Below are 13,939 nucleotides of genomic sequence, written 5' to 3'. Positions count from 1 at the left end.
AAAAGAAGAAAGGGGAAGAGACCTAAAACATGGTAGAGCTAAGCACCTGCTCATCTCTTTCAGTAGTAGAATTAGTTTAGACAGTTTGTAACACATGATCAAGCTTATTAGTTTAACAGTATCAGAAGAAGATTCTTTGTCTAAATAAAAAGTTGAACACTAAATTCGGACTAATAGCATCTCAAAAGCAGCAAACCAAAGGACTAATTAGAAAACAACTTGAAACTACTGATATTACTTCAAAAGTGCAGTATGTACAGTTATTGTTCAAATCTCAAATGAATTGCTGGAAAGATTATTACAATTTGTTAGAGATATATCCATCAGAAGCATTAAATACACTTTCAAAGACAAGAATTGAACCTAGCTAATACTAAGTTAGCTGAAACTTGTCAGGTAGATTGTTCCAAGATTGTTGGTCCAACATTACTGTCTGATCCATCCTCATTGCAGCCAATCTTTCCGTCATAGGCGCATTATCTAACATGGCGTCCACAAGATCAGTAATGAAGCTAGTTTCTGTTTCAGTAATTGTTTCCCCTGTCAAAACATCCTCCTCGTTACCCGTACCCTCATCGAGTTGTACTAACTCACCCCCCTCTTGTGTGTGCAGCTCAGGTTCAACAGAGGCTGGTCCCTCCAACTGCAGAATAGTATTCCCTTCAGATTCTAAATTTACCTCAGGTACTTCAATAGTGGTTGTTGGTAATATCAATTTGCTGGTTGAATAGAACAAGGTGTTATGTCACATTCTCCTGTTGCAATTTCATTAGAATTTAGCATAGTAGTCGATTCAGGTACCAACGACATGGACATTGAAGATTCATACAACCGATCCCAACTTTCTAGGAATTGAGGCATAGTTGTTGTTATTGTAGTCGATTGATCAGGTACCAATTGCACCTGATTGTTCCCCATACCATAACCCCTGCAACCAGTTAGTAGTTCAAGAAAACTTGTAGCCTTGACTTCAGATTCCATAAATGCAATATTATGCTCCTCATTAACAGCAAAAGAACAACCTTCTTCTTCTTGATCTTGTGTCTGGATCTTCTCCAATAGTGTGTCACAGCCCATATTTTCATCCGATCTAACCATTATTTCAGGCACATTAAATTCTTGCATCGCGTTCTCAAAGTCAGCGATCATAGATTCTTGAAATTGAGAAAAAGTAGTTAGCCCCAACGACGAACCATTCTCTACACCAGTAGCCTCGTGACTTTGCACCTTAGATTCCTCCATTGGTTCTTCAACATAATAGATAGGAGTGATCATCTCAGTATATTCCTGATCCATCAAAGGCTTAACCGAAATTTATCCCAACAGTTTCCACCATTAATGGTTCAACAGATTCTACTATTGCTTTCTCAACAAAATAGTCCTGATCCATCAATGGCTGATCAACATAATTATTTATATCAGAAGTCACCTCAGTATCCACCTTCTCTTGTTCAGAACATGACTCCATAGTAGTTGTCACATTACTAGTCTGACTAAAATTACAAGTAGTACTTCTTTTGGGCAACTTTTTTATGGCACAAATAACATAATCTTTACGCTCAGAATTACTGAACTTATTAAGAATAGGATCAGACAACACATATTCCTTCATTAGCCACTTACCATCATTATAATCATCAGAATTAATACACTTATTATTATTCTTCTCAGTATAACACATACTCTTCATTCGTCCAATAATCGAATCTCTTTTCCTCTGATCACAACTCTTTATATATAGTAACAGCTCTTCCCTTATCTTGTTGTTTCCAAGTTCCACCTCTTTTTCCTACAATCCTACTAAACCTTCCCTTGTTCTTCTTCCTTGGTGTAATAAAGTAACGGTAAATACTTGTGTCCCAATTATCTTCTACTCCTCCAGTAGAATGGCCATGGCTGTAAGTTACCCAAGGTTCTTGTTTGTAAACATCATACATTGCAATAAAACCATTGTCATGCAATTCTTGCTTAGCAACAAACCTCAAAAGAAATTTCACTAACTCTGAATCCGTCGGTCGAAATCGATACCCTTCTCCAAGATTATCTAACTCCATCATATTCATTGTTTCTTGAATACGAAGATGAAAAAAACGCAGCGGCCGAGACTAGAGAGTTTTGAGTGATAAAATAGGGCTATATATATGACTTAGGAGTTTAGATACTTTGTATTTATAGAACAAAAAGTTGATTATGATCAACGGCAATGAGTTCGATTTTAGGGAAGTACGTGAAGCCCAAGTATATTCAACAAATTTTACCTGAAATCCCTGCCTTTGTAGGAAACCAAACGTGTAACAATTTAGGAAACTTTCTTCTAACGGTCGAAATTGTTCGTTGTAAAATAATTATAAAAAAAAAGGAATTGTTAATATATGGAAACATGGGAGTTAAATAATAAAAACAATGTACACTATTTATTCATTTAGCATGTAGTAATCTTTCAAAGAAACAAAAGAGTTAAAAGAATTTCCAAATTAATATATTTTTGTCAATCTTACCGCGAAATATATGTTATTTTTGTGTATTCTTGAGTTTTTTTATTTTTATAGAATTTAATGTTTATATTTTATTTTAAAATTATGGAAAATCTTTGTTCTTTAAATGAGAAGCATCAAAACAAAAAATAAAAGCTAAACATGAGGGATAGAAATCCCAAGTTAACGTTCCGCCTAGTCCATGGAAGGACAAATCATTGAATTAATTCTTCAAACACAAACAATCCCCAATAATTTGTCTGAATGTGGAAACTTAGGAGTTAAATAATAGAAACGATGTACTCTATTTATTCATTTATCATGAGTAATTATTTTTCTTTAAAAAAAAAACCATTGTTAAACCTTCCAAAAATATGTTATTTTTACGTATGACATTATCTTGGGCTTTTAAAAAAAATAGAATTTGATGTTTTTATTTATTTTAAAAGGCGTATACTAAAATAATATTGGCAGAATACATAGACAGACATTTTAACTATCCCAAAAATTCTACTTGAACACCTCAACTAAGCCATTTACCAACGGAACACTTTAACTCTATCTTTACTGTACCATTTTAACACGTCCGACTGACATGGCAAATAACGTGAGCATCACTGCTGTTGAGCGCGAGAACATTAAAAATATGCTGACAAAAACTATTTCAATGGTAAAATACAAACGGTAAAAATATGCCCCTTCCCTATTATATAAACCCTTGTCCCTTTTTACTTTGTCTCTTAAATCCAGCCATATTTCTTCACCTTTTTCTTGATTTTCTGGTTTAAAAATTCTATTCTTCTCTCCAAATTGAAAGTAGTCTCGCCTGAGTGTTCGGATTTTGGCTTAATCTCTCAATTTTGTGGATAATGTATCTCATACCAAGAATCGATTCATGTCGGTGTGATCATGAATGTCAATTAAAAATTTCATGGTCTCCATCTAATCCTGGAAGGAGGTTCTATGGATGCAAAATTGAAAAGGTAAGTGTTAATTAACTACAATTAATTATTTTTACTATGTTGTCCCCGATTTTAGTTTGAATCAATTTCTTTTTTTTTTGAAGGACAAAGGTGGATGTAAGTATTTTAGGTGGGTTAATGACGAGTTTCCTAGCCAAGCGAATAGGGTTATTTAGGGTTTATTGAACAGGGTCAAAGATTTTGAAGAAGAAAGGACACGAGCAAGAATACAGAGGAAGAAATTGGCTTCTGTTATAGTAATAATGCTAAATATCTGGGTTTGCTATTGTGCCTTCGATCGTTGAAGTTTCTGTGGTTCTGCATGTGGTTGGAGTAGAAGCGTTTTGATGCCATTATGTCATATATGCCTTAGCTCTTGTATTTTGCGTTTGTAATGGTGGTTGATATATTTTGGATGTTTCTTAATTTGTAGTTTGTGTGAATGTAATTGTGGTCTGTGGCCTTATTTCAATGAATTGAAGAAATTTTCTGCCATTTTTTTATGTACTGGTTCAAATATGGAATTCGAAGTGCTAACATGTTGAAGTTGTAATTGAACTCAACTGATAAGTACTCAACAAAACATCCATTGCAGCCTACCATCTTCCATATTTATTAAGCACATACAATCCACCTTATGAGCCATATCTTATGTTCATTTGAAGAAAAAGCACAGTAGTTGCATTCACAACTGTTGCAAAGGTTGTTGAGGCTGCCAACTCATGTTATAAAAGTAACAAATAGCACGAATGTTGAGGCTACCAATAGAATTTAAATTGCATTCACAACTAAAGTGTTATACAACACCAGTCATATTTCCAAAAGTTGAATAGAAATGCAACAAATCTTGAATATAACTTCTTAAAATAATGTCAACTAGTGACCCAAAAAAGACAGAATAATTAATCCAAGTCTGGATACTTAGCAAAATACATGAACTCAAAATAGCATTATCCTAACACAACTACATTCTTGAGGATGCTCTTTTGCATTATGGTGCTGGAGGGGCTGGACTTGCAAGTGAAGAGGTAGTTGATGAAGATCCAATTTGGTTTTTCCTGTTTGCACTTAGTTGTTGTAGCTGGGAAGTAGTAATAGCATTTCTGCCTTTAAACTTAAGCCCAGAAGGTTTAAAATCAAGATCAATATTGACTGCACTAGTATCCTTCACAACCTTAGTCCCATTTGATTGATCTTTTAACCCCAACAATAAGTTTTCTAGGAGCAGTTGCTGGAGGTGCATTTGGAATGCACCCATGCCAAATCTAGTATTGTTTCCCCTCCCTCTGTCACTGCTTGTATAAGTTGCACTAGATTCTTGAGTTGCTTGACTTCCTTAGTTTTCTTGAATTGCTTGAGTTGACTGTCTACTTGTAGACTCTCCAATTCCACCCTAAAAACAATTTCCAATTATAACATTTATTTAAGTTAGCATTTGAAGTGAAAAGAAAGGTGAAAAACATTACAACTTAACCTTCATTGGAAGGAAGACTTGTTATGGCCTCCTTGATAACATTTTGAACATGTCATCTTCACTCCTTTCTTGGAGAGCTTCCCATACTTCTTTTTTTAAGGCTCATTCTTGGCCTTTCTTCTTTTTTTGGGGGGTCTGCCTGACACTGGCTTTGGTGCTGGATGCTCAATTACCATGTTATTAGTGTCAGGCCACATCTTCATGTTAGGGATTTGTTCAAGAAAGTATTGATATGCCTTGAGAAATGTCTCCTTTCTATGCCAGTTATCCACATAATTATATGGTTCTTATTATTATCTTGGTGATAGATTGCACATATTGCATGTGCACAAGATATCCCTCTTAACTGCCAGGATCTACAAGTGCATGTTCTTCTCCTCAAGTTCACTATATATATGTATTAATACTCATCAACCTCAAACCCATCAGTTCCAAACCACAAAACTTTGCATTTCCTAGAAAACTCCTTATTTTCTTCTATAATCACCCTTGCCATAGGAGAAATGTCTGTAATCCAAATCTCTGCAAACTTTATCATATCAACATGTCTCCTAACTATTTTATATCTAATGTCCTATAATATGCTAATAATAGACTGGTGCCTAGGTGCCAATATCCAAGAATTAAAGGCCTCACACATATTATTTTCTACAATATCACATTTTAAGTGTTCAAGAAAAAAAGCTCTGCATCAATACTCTTTTTTATACTTCAATAGGCTTTCACATATACAAGTTTTCCCAACCAGTTCTTCTTTCAACTTCACCTCAAAACTAGCCTTAGAATACCTCCAAAATTGCTTTCTCATCTCCTCACCTCTCCATGTTTTTGACCAGTTAGACCATATGTGCCTAGCACACATTCGATGCTCAAAATTTGGTAGTAATTCAGGAATGATTTGTACCAATCCCTACAAAACATAAATGAATCAAACAGAACCCTACAAAATAGAGATGAATAAAACAAAATAATAACACATGAAGTAGAAATTTAAGCCAGAAAGTTTTGGTAAAATATCTTTTGGGTATCAAACATAACTGTTAATCCACTCCAAATCAAATATTAAGTTGTATATAAACCAACTCCAAGATGCTTTTGACTCATTGTCTATCACATCCCATGCAATGGGATATTAAGAAACTAGATAAAGGATCTCTAGTTGTCGCAATAGATCAGTATTTTCTTTAATGATCAAGTTTGCCTTCGCAAAGGAGAAATTGTTGGTTCCCCAAGTACACGCAAGTATACGTGGCCGTCAAGTAATAAAGTCACTCAAAAGTCGGATGTAGAACCCACAGAGTATAACGACCCGACCGGTTGTTTTGAGTATCACAACCCCGTTCCCCCATTTACTACTCAATTTATGCCTTACAGTTGATTTATGACTTATCAAGTTAGTTGGTTCGGCTATGGAAGGATTTCGGAGTGAAATGAGACTCTTAGTCGCATAATTGAAAACTTAAGTTAAAATAGTGTCGACTGATGTATAAGCGACCCCGTAATGGAGTTTTGATAATTCCAACAACTCCGTATGGTGATTTTGGACTTAGAAGCGTGTTCGGAAAATTAAATGGAGGTCCGTAGTGGAATTAGGCTTGAAATGCCGAAAGTTGAATTTTTGGAAAGTTTGACCGGGGGGTTGACTTTTTGATATCGAGGTCGGAATCAGATTATGGAAATTGGAATAGCTTTATTATGTCATTTATGACTTGTGTGAAAAATTTGAAGTCTATCGGACTTGATTCGATAGGTTACGGCATCGAATGTAGAAGTTGGAAATTTCATAATAGACTAAAGATCAAGTGAGTTCGCACAAGTCCCAAATTCAAATGCGTATACCTCTCATGATACAAAGTGTTATATGGCGTATTACCTATCAAATGAAAGATCGTTGAGTCTAGTTTCTAATGCTTTAAACCGTTCATCATTTGTACATTCCTACAAGAAGTTATGACCAAATTACCAAAGGCTGGAAAAATGCGATTCTGCGACCAATTCTGCGATCGCAGAACCATTATGCAATCGCAGAAGTAGTTATGCGACCGCAAAATGGTCGCAAACCTGTCCAGTGAAGCCCATTTCTGGGCATCGATTTTGCGGTGCATTTTGCGACCCGCATACCCATTCTGCGGTCCATTATGCGACCGCAGACCTGCTTTCGGAGGGTTAATTTTTCAATTTTCATAACCTGACCCCATTTTTATAAATAGGCTTGGGGACTCATTTTGGAGCAAAACTCTGATATTTTTAGAGATAAGGGAGAGTGTTCTAGAGAGAGGAAGAAGCTCAAGAGCTTTGTTCATCAAGATCTTGTTCAAACTTTGAAATCCAACAAGGAAATATCACAAGATCTTCACCCAAGAGGTAAGGTTCTAACCCCTAGTCTTCAATTTCGAGTTTGCGTAAAGATGGGTGATTAAGAGTATGATTCTTTGGTGTAATAGTATTATTTATACATATCAATAAGGTTTATGGAAAGATTGTTGAGTTCAAATGGGTAAAGATTGGGTTGAAAATGGTAGAAAACTTCAAAGACTTTAATTGAGGATTTGAAGGCCGAGTTGTGGTCGGATTTGAGTAATTTTGGTATGGTTGGACTCGCGGTTGAATGGGGGTTCGGATTTTGTGAGTTTTATTGGATTCCGATATGTGGGCCCCACGGGTGATTGTTTGGGCGTAATTTTAGATTTTTGGAAAATATTAGTATTTTGATATAAAATTAATTTCTATAATTTTTGTGAGCTGAATCATATTAATTGTGACTAGATTCGAGCCGTTTGGAAGTTGATACGCGCATAATGGAATTTCTAGAGCATTGCTTAGCTTGCTCGACATTGGATTTGGCTTGTTCGAGATAAGTAACTCTTCTAATCTTTGAGTTAAGGGTATGAACCCTGAATATAAGTATTTTGTGAATTGTTGGGAGGTGACGCACATGCTAGGTGACGGGCGTGTGGGCGTGCACTATAGAAATTGTGACATTTTGTAGTTAAATAATATTTTTGTGGAATTTTGTAGTTAAATAATCTTGGCATTTTCCATGCGGTTTTATGAGTTAAAGAAATTGAGCTGAAAAGCATATTAAAAATCATGTTGAGGCTATGTGCCAGTATTATTTGACCCACAGAGGTCATATTGTTGTGAATTATTGGTTATGTTGAAAATTCATACTCAGTCATATTCATTTCATTGCATATCGTATCTCAGTCTCTGTTGTTATTTATTGATACATCATATCATCATTTTTGGGCTATTCTCATGACATTGTGAGCCCATGAGAGAGAGACTGGAGAGGTTGATGACTGAGGGAGGCCGAGGGCCTGATTGTGAGGATATTTTTGGGATCGGACTGCACGCCGCAGCAGGCCATGTTGGCTTTATATATATTATTACTATCATATGGATCAGGGCTGCCCACCTGCAGCAGGATTTATTGGCTTATATTATGGCACGTGAGTTGTCCGTGTAGCACGTGAGTTGTCCGTGCTTATAGCGGTTGGGCTGTAGGAGCCCCTCATGAGTCTGTACATAACCCAAGTGAGCGCAGTCGACTATAAACAGGGATTGGGCTGCACGCTGCAGCATGTATTGTATAGCGCTGAGTGATTGAGTGTGTTGAGCACAGTGAGAGAGAATGCGAGACAATGAGATTGAGTACTCTGAGAGAGTGTGAGTACATGAGTGCAATCTCTGAGATACATTGCATTGACATGCACACATGACATATATGCATAGAGATGTGTTTCCTCATGCTGTACGGTATCACATTATTCATGATTTCTCACACACGTTGACAGATGGGCATAGTGATGCATTTGTTTTACACTGGTTATCTGGGAAAGAAAATGAGATATTTTATTTATTATTGAAAGGATTTTGGAAAAATTAATGTTCTCAAATTATTCATATTTTTGGCAATTTCGGCAAACAATTTGTGTTTTCACTGATGTATTTGAAAGGAAGAACTATTATTTTTGAAATCATGATTTGGCCAAGCATTTTATCTCTGTGTTTCTTCTGGTATTATTTGCTTTATGTTGTTATGGAGTGTTGTGGACTAGTGGTTTTGGACCCGACCTTGGTAGAAGCTTGTCACTGCTTTCAACCTAAGGCTAGGTTTGTTGCTTACTCAGTACATAGGGTCGGTTGTAATGATACTACACTTCTACACATTGCGTGCAGATATTGGCTGTCGTTGTGGCTGTGTTCGATGGTTTCCGGATTTGAAGATGTACTTGCGTTCCTGTTATAGCTGCCGTTTGTTCAGGGTAGCCTTAGATTTATAAAATCTCTTTTTATGTATTATTCAAACAGACTATGTATTTATTTCATTTCTGCTTTGTATACTTTATTCTTAGAAGCTCATGATTTGTACTACCAGTTCTTGGGAAAATGTATTGTTTTTAGATATTTTCTTTTAAATAATTGTCATTGTAATTTAATAGTTGATAATTTGCTTACCTAACGAGTTGGGTTAGGTGTCATCACGACTAGTTGAATTTTGGGTCGTGACAAGGTGGTATCAGAGCTCTAGGTTCATAGGTTCTACAAGTCATGAGCAAGTGTCTAGTAGAGTCTTGTGGATCGGTATGATGATGTCCATACTTATCTTCGAGAGGCTACAGGGCATTTAGGATATATACTTCCTATCTTTCTTTCCTTATCGTGCGAGATTGATTCAGCTTGAGACATAATTCTTTGAATTCCTTCCACATATTCTTATGCGCACATGAGTGCTCGCTATCAGCTGTGCATCGCTGGCTTGTGATTCTATGAATGAGGTTCGAGATATATATTATGTGTTTTGGTGATGGACCAGTCTAGAGGACTTGAGGCCAGGTTTAGACTTAAGCTCGGTAGCTTCAGTTGTAAGTAGTGCTTTTAGATTCATATGTTCGGTAATGTTCCTTATATAGGAGTGGATAGTTTCTTTTCTGCCAGCAAGGCGTATGTGCGGAGATTTGAAATTGAATCTAGCTGAGAAACTTGACTTGAGTGACAAGAGAATGATTGCGAGCTTAGAGGATGATCGAGGTATTTTATGGTTGGTGTTGCATGAGCTTGAGAATAATTTTCATTGAACTGACTGCAGCATTATGGTAGTAAGAGAGTATGGTTATTGGGAGTTATCGAATGTTTTGATTTATGGCTTTGAGCCAAGTGGGGGATTCTGCTATCGCAATTTAATTCATGGCTATGTGTCAAAAGTTTGTTTTGGTATGAGGTTTACTTGGGAATCAGTGATGACTTGCATAGATGGAGTTCGAGAATGACTCTAGTAAGGAAATTCTTGGATACGGGTTATATTGCACTTATGTGTATATGAAAATCGTGGGATGAGTGAGTTGCTATTTGTGAATGATGTAGTGCGCACGGAGTATGAATTTGATATGTGGTATTAAAGTAGAGTTACTTCTTTGAGTGTTGTTGTGCTAATGAGGCGCGTGTCTTTCAGCAAGTTTGGGCGGTGTAATTTTCAGATTTGAGCAAAATAGGTGACTCTCGAGAAGGTGCTAATGGATTCAAAAACGTATAAGTGGCAATATTCTTGGGTTTTGGTGACCTACATGGTTTGGTCGAGTTAGAGGAATTTAGTTCTAATAGCTTGGTTATGTGCAGATGGATTTCAAAGTGTTCATGATGGTTTCTACCATGATTTGAATCGGATACTTTTCTACCGGCGTGGAGAACGTGTTGTGTATTGTGATTTCCTCCTGGAAAGAAGCAAAAGAACGGTTTCAAACTAATAGAGTATGTAAATTGTTGGTGACTAAATGTTGATAATATGATTCTTGTGTTTTTCACATGATGGCATAATAGATGTGGTGTGTTGTGAGGGATTAGGATTTACATGTAAAGAGTCACAGTTCAGTCTTGAAGAGAAGGTAACGAATATTGGACAGCGTGGTCAGTTTCAGATATATCGATGGGTGTTATAACTGCTTGGTAATTCATGAGAAGGGTTCGCATTTCAGAAGGCACGTTGTGTTTTGACTTACGGATGTTCATCGGTATTGCAGTACTCACCTGGTTGATAGACTGATGATATTCAAATTATTGCTATGTGGAACGGAAGAATTATGAAAGTATTCCCCATGGGTTTATTGTGAATGGAAGATGTGTTAGTCATTTTATTGCTGGAGTTGGGATCCGTTACGGTGATTCATGTGTTCGATGAATTTGGAGACTGGGAGTTCTCAGAAGTATATTGTTTCGGGGTTGCGACCTATTTGTGGTGACTATTTTATATAAAGCCCAGAGACTGGGAGGCACTAGTTGCGTTAATTATTTGTGATAGCTACACGCTATGAGTGCACATATATGTGAGGTTGAGCCTATGTGTGGGTATCGGGGCAAGTATTCCTACTTGAAAGAATGCTTAGGCTATAATATGCCTAGAGTTGACTGTTAATCGTAAAGTTATAAAGTTTCTAATGTTCGTACCTTTTTTGAAAACTATCTGGGCTACATTTGAGGTTACAAAGAGGCTAATTCCCCCGAATAAACGGGGTAGTTACTATTTCTACGTTTAATCGCCGATTTGAAGTGTGATAACAGACTTTGCACATTCTTACACTTTGGCGTGTTATTTTTACCAGTCCAGGAGCATGAGAATCTAATTTATTATCATATATTATAACGACCCGACCGGTCGTTTTGAGTATTACAATCCCGTTTCCCCATTTACTGCTCAAATTAGGCTTTACAGTTGTTGTGTGACTTGCCGGGGCAATTGGTTCGGGTCCGGTGAGTGTTTGGAATGAATTGGAACACTTAGTTCCAAGGTTTAAAGTTTAAGTTAAAATAGTGACCAGATGTCGACTTATGTGTAAACGACCTCGAAATTTAATTCTAATGATTCCAATAGCTCTGTATGGTGATTTTTTACTTAGGAGCGTGTCCGAAAAATATGTTGGAGGTCCGTAGTGGAATTAAGTTTGAAATTCCGAAAGTTGAATATTTGGAAAGTTTGACCGGAGGGTTGACTTTTTGATATCGAGGTCGGATCCGATTCTGGAAATTGGAATAGCTTCGTTATGTCACTTATGACTTGTGTGCAAAATTTGAAATCATTCCGGATTGATTTGATGTATTTCGGCACAAGATATAGAATTTGAAAGTTCAAAGTTCATTAGGCTTGAATTGAGGCGTGATTTGTAGTTTTAGCGTTGTTTGATGTGATTCGAGGCTTCGACTAAGTTCGTATGATGTTTTAGGACTTGTTGGTATAATTGGTTGAGGTCCCGAGGGGACTTCGGTGAGTTTCGGGGTGGTTTCGGACCATTTCTAGGCCATTTTTAGTTACTGGTTTCTACCTACAGAGGTGTGCATCGCGATCGTGAACATTGGGTCGCGTTCGTGAAGAGAAAACAGCAGTTTGGAACCTTGTGAATCGCGATCGCGGAAGCTCTTTCGCGATCGCGTACAACAAAATCTCTGCTGCACTGACACGATTTTTGAAACTTATATATCGCAATCTATAAGGAATTTGGAGATGATCCAAAAATGAAAGTTGTAGCCCTTGATGTCTAGTTTTCAGAAATATAAACCATGTGTCAATTGGAGTTGTTTATAAAAGGTTACAGCGGATAAGTTATAAGCTGTCTGGGAAGAATTTAGAAATCTCTGTTGCACAGGGCTGACTTTGTAAGCTTATATCTAACAATATATAAGGAATTGGTAGGTTAGCAACAAATGAAATTTATAGTTCTTGGTGTCTAGTTTTCAGAAAGTTAAACCAATTGCAATTTGGAGTTATGTACAAATAGTTATGACCATTATACTAGAGGCTATCCGGAAGAGTTGGGGAGTTTGTTCTTCGCGATCGCGAAGAGCAATTTTAGGGCTGAAAATTTTTGTGCTTCGCGATCGCTAAGAGTAAATGCCTGGACAGAAGATATATTTCGAGGTTTCGGCCATTTTAACAAATTTGGTGCTATGGAGCTCGGATTGAAGCGATTTTTAGGCGATTTTCACCATATGGATTGGGATAAGTGATTCTACCTCGGTTTTGGTTAAATTACACGAATCTATTATTGTTTTTATCAACAAATTAGTATTTTGGGTTGAAAATAGTAGAAAAATTCATAGACTTTAACTGAGTAATTTGAAGGCCGAGTTGTGGTTGAATGGGGGTTCGGATTTTTTGAGTTTTATCGGATTCCGAGATGTGGGCCCTACGGGTGATTTTTGGGGCGTAATTTCGGATTTTTGGAAAATATTAAAATTTTGATATGGAATTAATTCCTATAAGTTTTTTGAGATGAATCAAATTAATTGTGACTAGATTCGAGCCGTTTGGAAGGTGATACGCGCAGAATGGAATTTCTGGAGCATTTCTTTGCTTGATCGACATTAGATTTGGCTTGTTCGAGGTAAGTAACTCTTCTAATCCTGGAGTTGAGGATATGAACCCTAAATATATGTATTATGTGAATTGTTGGGAGTGACGCACATGCTAGGTGACGGGCGTGTGGGCGTGCACTATAGAAATTGTGACATAATTGTTTCTGTGGAATTTTGTAGTTAGATGATTTTGACATTTTCCATGCGATTTTATGAGTTAAAGAAATTGAGATGAAAAGCATATTAAAAATCATGTTGAGGCTATGTACCAGTATTATTGAGACCCACAGAGGTCATATTGTTGTGAAATATTTATTTTAAATTAAAAATTCATACTCAATCATATTCATTTCTTTGCATATCATATCTCAGTCTCTGTTGTTATTTATTGATACATCATATCATCATTTTAGGCTATTCTCATGACATTGTGAGCCCATGAGAGAGAGACTGGAGAGATTGATGACTGAGGGAGGCCGAGGGCCTGATTGTGAGGATATTTTTGGGATCGGGCTGCACGCCGCAGCAAGCCATGTTGGCTTTATATATATTATTACTATGGATCGGGGCTGCCCGCCTGCAGCAGGCCTTATTGGCTTCTTATTTCACGTGAGTTGGCCGTGCGGATCCTTATATTATTATTGCACGTGAATTGGCCATGCAACACGTGAGTTGGCCGTGCG

General features: G+C 36.9%; 1 protein-coding gene across 1 annotated transcript; it reads right to left on the bottom strand.

Annotated features, from left to right (window-relative positions):
• Positions 1–1,721: 1,721 nt before the first annotated feature.
• LOC138894697 (NAC domain-containing protein 55-like) lies at positions 1,722–2,063 on the bottom strand. The gene has a single exon (XM_070179421.1). The coding sequence runs from the start codon at positions 2,061–2,063 to the stop codon at positions 1,722–1,724; it is 342 nt and encodes a 113-aa protein (XP_070035522.1).
• Between the last annotated feature and the right edge of the window lie 11,876 nt (positions 2,064–13,939).

The sequence above is a fragment of the Nicotiana tomentosiformis genome, chromosome 6 (assembly GCF_000390325.3).
Source record: "Nicotiana tomentosiformis chromosome 6, ASM39032v3, whole genome shotgun sequence".
In the NCBI taxonomy this organism is placed as follows: Eukaryota; Viridiplantae; Streptophyta; class Magnoliopsida; order Solanales; family Solanaceae; genus Nicotiana; species Nicotiana tomentosiformis.
This window is presented reverse-complemented; position numbering and strand designations above follow the sequence as displayed.